The sequence below is a fragment of the Pteropus vampyrus genome, unplaced genomic scaffold (genome assembly GCF_000151845.1).
Source record: "Pteropus vampyrus isolate Shadow unplaced genomic scaffold, Pvam_2.0 Scaffold35, whole genome shotgun sequence".
NCBI lineage: Eukaryota > Metazoa > Chordata > Mammalia > Chiroptera > Pteropodidae > Pteropus > Pteropus vampyrus.
The window spans coordinates 832,466-840,266 of NW_011888816.1; the positions used below are offsets into that span (position 1 = coordinate 832,466).

At 52.8% G+C, this 7,801-nt stretch overlaps 1 protein-coding gene across 1 annotated transcript in view; it reads right to left on the reverse strand.

Annotated features, from left to right (window-relative positions):
- The window catches only part of LARS2 (leucyl-tRNA synthetase 2, mitochondrial), a 109,686-nt gene that overhangs the window by 17,391 nt on the left and 84,494 nt on the right, over positions 1-7,801 (reverse strand). Inside the window, exons 13-15 of the mRNA XM_011357473.2 lie at positions 5,027-5,127; positions 2,898-3,080; positions 1,139-1,308 (exon numbers count right to left, since the gene is read on the reverse strand). Coding sequence (XP_011355775.2) covers positions 1,139-1,308; positions 2,898-3,080; positions 5,027-5,127 — 454 coding nt within the window. The remainder of the gene's footprint in view (positions 1-1,138; positions 1,309-2,897; positions 3,081-5,026; positions 5,128-7,801) is intronic.

The following is a 7,801-nucleotide window of genomic DNA, read 5'->3' on the forward strand; positions in this document are numbered from 1 at the left end:
TGCCAAATCTGGAGAGAAAATATGTGGTATGAAAACAGTCATTCAGGCATCACTCAGATGACTAAAGTCAATGAAGTGAGCTCTGTTTCTCCACACCAGAGGACAGGGGACAGAAACAGAACTGACAAAGTGTTACCAGATGAGACCATGCTGGGCCCAGGGGCACTCAAGTTACGCAAATGTTATTAGTTGTCAAAGTCCAGATAAGTGACCTTGGCTGACTTTTATAAGTTTGAGTCAACAAATCTTAAAAAAACAAAAAAACAAAACTCAGCCTGAGGAGCATCTTGGGTATCTGGTACCCATTAAAAATGGCTTCATATTTCCTACGTGACTTCTTTCAGAGATATATGACTTTTCCCAGCCACCCCCCACCCCCCAACACACACATAAAGTCCTTTAAAAGGCGAATGTTATTGCTGTATGGTAGACTTCCAGATAAAAAAACTTAAATGGTTTTGTTATCGATGAAGAATGTTTTATCGATGTTTTAAAATGATTAGGACAACAATATACTATTCTTTAAGAAGGTAACATAAGTCAATCATTTATTTGCAAAAAAATTAACCCACAGTAACTCACACGGATATAGGATAACACAGTAACTGAGTGGGCAGGTCCCCGCTATGCTGAGCATCAGGGGACATGGGTTCTAGTCTCTGTTCGGTTTCTCACTAGCTGTGTGACTTTCTGCAAGACAATTAACCTCTCTGTGCCTCATCTCTGTCGCCTCCTGTAAAATGAGGGAGCTAAAGAAGAGAGTCTCTTTACACTCCTTTCAACTCTAAAATTCTGTTTCTGTGACTATAATCCACATAGTGTGTCATCGGCGTGATCCCAATTTGGCGCTCTGCCCGGATGCGTCAAGCATGGGAATGTGGGAAGGGGGCAGCAGCTTCCTGAGAGGCAGGATGGACAGACGTAAGACGTAACTAGTGGGAGCCAGTCTTTCCCTGAGGATGTTTGTCCTTCGGCTCTACCTTGGTGAAATACCCAAAGTGCTAAGATTTCATCAAGGCAAGTGGGGCCACCATAACGAGGAGGATGAGACCCACAGGGACCCAGCCTAAGAGAAGGTGGGCCACGCAGACAACGAGTGCCCAGTTACAGAACGAACCAGTGTCCCCTGGACTCTGACCTGAGAGATGACCGAGTTCTTGAACTCCCAGAGCTTCCTGGCTTCGGCTTTCTCCTTGTCACTCAGCAGCTGAGGCCTGGGAACCGTCCCGGAAGTCCTGGCCTCAATAAACCGGGTTGCCAAGGCCCAGAGGCGCTGCTGCCACCTCAGCACGCCGGGGAGCGCGTCGGCTGAGATCGGTGTCAGTCAACGAGAGAGAGAAGAGAGACACGTGAGGACGACTGACCTGGTTCTCTCCAAGCTGAGAAAAACACCTGTGAATTGAAGACACACTTCACTGCGCCCCGAGGGAGATACCTAAGGGCAGGTGGCAGGGTCCTCCCACGTCTGGGAACTCAGACCAGGCCCGGCTCCATCACACGTTACAGCCCCAGACGTGCAGAGCACTGGGCAGCGGGGCTACTCAAAGTGCTGCCCACTGTCCGTCACCAGCCCACGATGAGCTCGGAGGCTTAGCCAGGATGTGCACGGCGCGCTGACTCGTTGATTAAGAAAGCTTGTGGAGACAAGTGTCTGTGCTATTGGCGGTGTGCTTGGAGACACAGCTGACTTACACCGGTACAAGCTTCTCGTCTCACGTGGACAGGTGACCTGCGGTGGCAGCGGTCCACAGACCACGCTGGGAGCTGCACGGCTGTACAGCTCATGAGGCGTTTTAACACAATCCCTGTCCTGGCAGGTAGGTGTGCATTTCCTATTTCAAACACGTTCATCAAATCTAGTTGCTCCTCTGATCTGCTGGAGAAGCTGAACGGCTTCATCTGGTGGCCCTGGGTCACATGGTTAGCCAAACTGGGGCCAGTCTAGGGTTTTTGCTCTTTGGCCATGGAGCTAGACACGCTTAAGCCTGGATGCAAAGCAGGACCTTCTGGAAGGTTTGTCAGAAACAGATTCCTCGAGCCAATTCTGCAGGGTGGGGTGGAGAGCCAGAACCTCTGCTAAAGGTCTGCACTTTCTAAGTCCCCAGAGATTCGAACGCAGCTAGTTCTGGGGCTGGCATCTGAGACTCGTGCTCCAGATCGCACTTCTCACTGGAAACGGTCAAAATAAACGGCGATCCCAGGCCTCTGACTTAGCGTCCCATAACACGTGGGGCAGACCACACGGCTGCTGGACGGTTTATTCTAGGATGTCCAGATACCAGGACTATTACCTCGCACCCTGTTAGAGCTAAGCGGCTATGGAGAGGAAAAGCACCCCGAGGGGGGCTCTGGAGGCTGCCGCGGTGACTGAAGAGGTCACCGGTGACTGAAGCGGTCACTAGTAACATCAGCCACGGGGGGCGGGGGGGCGGTTCTGGATGGGTGAGGGGCGGTGACACTGTTCTAGAAAAAGCCTTTGGGGTAGATTGAGAGGGGCCTGGCCTCTGTGGACCACAGCGGCCCCAGGGGCAGCGAGGAAGCCAGCCCGGCTCTCCGGGGCTGTCCTCATGGCGGGTCCCCACAGAGCCTGCATGAGACCACAGACGCGGCAGAGGCCGGCTCCCGGCCTCGTGTCAGCCGGTCCGGGCCGAGGACCGGGAATCCGCCACGGCAACGAGCTCCTCGAGCGATGCCGAGGCTCGTTCCATTAGGGAGCACTGAGCGAAGTAAGGGTACAGCCCTGGGCTGAGAAGCGGACAAACCGCTACTCGCTTCACGGAACTGATTTCTAGAATCCTCTGCTACCGCCTTCGGCAAAGACGCCTGCTTCCCCGGGTCCTCCCGGCGTCAGAGGCAGAACGCAAAGGAGGCAGGCGAGGAAGGGGCGGGTGACTCACTCTTCGTGTCCCACAAGATGTCCTTCTCAGGAGGGGCGGCGAAGAGCAGGTAGAGCCGCACCGTGTCGATGCCGTACAGCTCGACGGCCGCCTCGGGCTCCACGCCGTTGTGCTTGGACTTGCTCATCTTCTCCCACGTCACCTCCACCTTTTCTTTGGTTTTTGCGTGGACGGGAACAGAACCTAGACGCCAGAATAACACATACGTGTGGCACGTGTGATTCAGAACTGGTTCTGCAAAAACATATTCGCTAAGAAAACCCTGGCGAGCAGTTACCGGTGTCCACTCGAAGAAGCCCACCGAATTCGCTTGATGTGCTTCTCTCTCTCCCTCTATGTTACACTATGAAAAGATTTGAAATAACTGAGGCCCAGCTCCCACCCCGAATCTTCCTCGCATGAATATATAGCACGATTATAACGGCCTGTGACAGCTTTTTCTCAACCACAAAATGAGACCAAGCAACTTCCCCCTTTATAAAAGTAAATTACTTATTTGCAAAAAAAGGAATGTAAAAAAGGGTAAGAACGACTCGCACACATCGCTGTCTTCTTTACGGATTCACGGTCTCTTATGGCCGCTGGCGGCTGACCTGCGAGGGCCTCAGAGCAGCAAAGCACCCTGAGCGGTCACTTCGCCTCCAGGCCTGGTCTCGGTGTCCATGTCGCACTGCCAGGGCCCATGCAGCTAACTCGCTGGGCTCACGTTAACTGTCATGTCCCTTTGTGGTGCCAGCCTGCCACGCTCTGTTCTTTGGAACTGTCTCTGCTCCACCTACATACCAGGGGTCCAGATGGTGCTGATGCAAGAGGCCTTCAATGGCCATGTGTGGATGAGGTGACCTTGCTGCCAAGCCCCAGTGGCTGGGACCAGGAAGGACCTGACACGGCTAAGCCTCTTTCTCAGGGATTGGAACGAAGAGACAGAACCTGTTTTGATGCTGTTGGGGGCTGGAACCTTAAAGTCCTAGAGAGATGGGGCAAGGCTCGGCACGGTGGCTCCCCCGGCACTGTGCAATCTGAAATTAGGGAGAGCAGAAGCCGAGCCGGGAGGAGGATGGAGCAGAAGCCAAGCCGGGAGGAGGAAGGAGAGCAGAACAGAGAAGCAGGAAGAGGAACTCGGGGCTGGAGAAAGGAGCGGCGCGGTGTCTTCCCACAGGCCGAGGGCCCAGCCGTACTTCCTGCAGCTGTCCGGGTGACATTCTCATGTCCTTTGCTAAACACCCCTTTGGGTGGAGTTCTGTCTCTTCCAGCCAAATAATCCCCAACTCCAACAGCAACCGAACTCCCAAGGGACCTATGTATGTCCCTGAAAGGCAACTCCGTACTTCACGAGAGGCACACACGCCCCTTAAGGCGATGGAGGCCTGCCCTTGTCCATCAAGTTTCCTGTCCCAGGGGCAAGTCTGCGTGAGAAGGGACAAGATGTTCACAGCGCTGTGTGGCCTGATGACCTCGGAGCGGAGGGGGTCGTTTTACGCGGCTGTGCTGGGGCTCAGGGACCCGGTTTCCCGCATGGCACACACACCCGCCCCAGGCTGCGGGGAGCCTTCATGGCACTGCGTGCGATTTAGGGATCAGGCCCTTTCCTGGGCAGAGACGCTGAGAAGTAAGAAGAAGGTGCCCTCTCTGGGCAGACGTGGCCCTGAGCTGTGTAGGTTTGGCAAGCGGCCGGATTCTGGGCCCTGGTCACCTCGGCCGGGTGCCTTTGAGCAGTGTGCAAACTGCACAGCTACAATATGCCTCTAGACCACGTGGAGAGAAACACCAGGGGTATCTCGGTCTTGGAAAAGCGTCTCTTGGGCCTGGGAACTCTGTCTCTGAGAGGGACTGTCCAACACAGGATAGGACAGGTGATGCCCAAACTGGTTACGCAAAAAAACCCTTTTGAAGGCTGCTGCTGAGGCTGCACTGGGTGGGGCTGAGGAGCAGGGAGCCGGTCCCAGCGGTCCCAGCCCAGGCTTCCGAGGGCGCCTGCCCAGGGCAAGCTGAAAGAGGCCAGCGGGTCCCACCCCTGGATTCCCCACCCAGCCGAGGCCTGGCCATGCGCACATGCTTTGTCAATGGCTCGTAGGCCTGACCTCAGTTCTCTGCACGTACCTGGATGAGACTGCGTGGGCCATGCTTACCTGTGAGATCTACTTCCTCTCTCTGAAGATACTGCCCAGACGGTAGGCGGAATGTCTGCCCCTTGATAAGGCCTTGGGCTAACAGCTTATGAAAAGGCTCCCTGAGAAAGAATAACAAGAAAAGCAGACTGGTGGGGCAGGGATTCGGGGCATGAAGAAAACAGCAGTTTAGACCTTACCAGCTGATAGAGAGAATTGCCCTCCATGAAAACAGGTAGGCTGAGCAATGCCCCTTACAGACCCAACTTGAGCAAAGGGCTCCTTATAAACAAGCAACGAGAAAATTAAGTCAAATCGACCAGTGCTGACTACTTTCTATTGTAGTGAAGCGGAAAGCACATTAGGCTTCAGATCTGGAAGATCTGGGTTTGAGTCTCAGTTCTGCTTCTCCATGAATTCTATGAGCCAAGGCAAGTCACTTACTCGTTCTTAGCGTCAGTTTGCTCATCTGTAAAACAGAGGCAAAAATCTGCCTTGTAGGGCTATTGGGAAGGTGACATGAAATGACCGCATCTACATACTTGTAAATTTTAAAGAGCCACACAGATGTCAGCTACATGCTGAGCCCAGCATAAGGACAGGTTTAAGCTGCGGCTCTGTGCAAGCAGGCTACTTTTTTTTCCTTAAACAAATATATACAGTGACTGCTTACATTCTTTTAAAAAATTTAATCAGATTATACATGAATATATCTTTTGTGTTCAAATTCAAACATTACCCCCTCTTTCTAGGCCTACTCCCCACTGAGGAGATGGTTATTTTTGATAGTTTGGTGAGTATCATGGAAAAGTCTGGAGACTTTTTTTAATGCCTTTTCCATATAAACCTGTATATACATGTACATGGTTGCATAGATTTTGGGGGGATTTAAATAAATGGATCATAATACATATTACTTCGTGGTATTTCATTTAATAATATGTATCTATCTCATTTTTAAACAGCTATCTAGATATCTACAGTACGGATGAATTATAATTTATTTATAGTGCCTGTTTTTAAAAAAGTAGTTTTAGTTACACTCTTACTGGCTAAGTGGTGAAAGATATACCTTTTCTCTTACGAGGATAAGTAGCAGATGGTCCTCATACTGAAATGACTTTATTTCGAAGTCGAAATGGTTTTCTCTGAAGAAGCCACCTGATTCAGTTTTGAAGCGTGTAAGCAAGACCTGTTCCAAACTCACCAACAACCTCGCAGACCTTTAATATGCAAACCCTTTGGGGTTTCGAGTTCATATACGGGGTGGCTTTTATTTAGAGGTTCAAAAACCCAATACCTTCAAAGAGGCCCAACTGGCCATGAACCCAGCTCTGGTGATGCAGGTAGGAGGGGCTGACTTTGTTAATTTAATAGGATCTCATCTCGCACGTGAAGCCATCAGATTTAGACGAACTGTTACTGACGGAGGCCTCTGGAACCGCCTCCGCCCCCCCAAACTGTACACTGTGCAGCCCCTGTCTTAATGGCTGTGTGGACAGAGGTGGTTTAAAGGAAACTTTCTAGTGGATTTGGGGGGTGGGGGGGGTGGGGACAGAGTGGAACAAAGAGACTGACTGGGGAAGAGATGAGAGTCAGCTAGAAAAAGGAATTCCTGGCCTGCGTATTTTAAAATCTTATGAGAGTATGTGTGTTTACACACTGCTGCCTGACCCGAAAGAAACAGACTGTAAGATGATTTTGGGATGGAAGCGGGGGTGGGGGAGTGGAGGGGGGAATAATCTGGATCCTAAAGATAAAGCTGAGTAGGATGATCAAAACTAGGCGCAGTGAAGCCTCAAGGAGGGGTGCGGGAAGAAAGAGGAATCCTGGGCTTTGCTCCCACAGTTCACCAAGTGGCACAACGCCGCCCCCCTGTGGGAACGGACGGAATTACAACCCCAGCCTCTGACCCTCCAGCCGGCCGCCTAAGGCCACACTCCTCAGGCCTCATCTTCACAACTGCCCCTTTTTTTACAGTAAACTTTTACATGAAGTCGAGCACGCACACTGAAAAGGACGTAAACCCTAGGGGTAAAACTCGATGAACTGTCACCACATAAACATACCTGTGTGACCAGCTCAGGTCAATGACCAGGATGTGGCTGACCCCCTGAAGGCCCCCCAACACCCTACCGGGCACAGTCCCCCCATCAGGAGCCCCCCACCCCCGACCTGGCTGCTCACCCCATCGATCGCTCCTGCCTAACCCTTTCGGCGTGGGGCAGCTCAGGGGCACATCCACACCGGACACTTTCCGCGGGACTGGCAGGCGTCCCAGGCCTGCTAGCTAAACGAATAATCCCAGCTTCTGAAGCACGACGACAGCACCTGGTCTCTGGAGTTCGCTGCAGCACCGCGGGGCTGTCTCGGAAGGACCACCTCGAGCAGAAGTGCTGAGGCTGCGCAGGACGGCCTAGGTGCCCGCCCCCGCCACCCTCACCCCAAGTCCTCTCTGACCCCTGGCGGCACTTCCTGGTTGGCTCAGGCTGAGCTCAGAACTGTTCTTGGCACATTTTCAGAGAGCGGAGTCACCGTGTGAAACCGACCGTTTCTTTACTCAGCAGGTATGACCGAGTGCCCACTGTGCGCCGGGCACAGTGCTGGGCACTGAGGATGTCCTGGCGGGCGCAGCAGTCCCTGCCCTCGGGGAGCCGGCCTGTCTGCTGTCACCGAACCGAACCAATGCCAAGCACCCTCCGAGCTTCGAGGAAGGAGAAGGAAGCGTCTCGTCAGACCTGAAGGTCGACTCCTTCCAGGTCAAGCCCCAATTCCGCAGCTTGGCTGCTCCTGCTC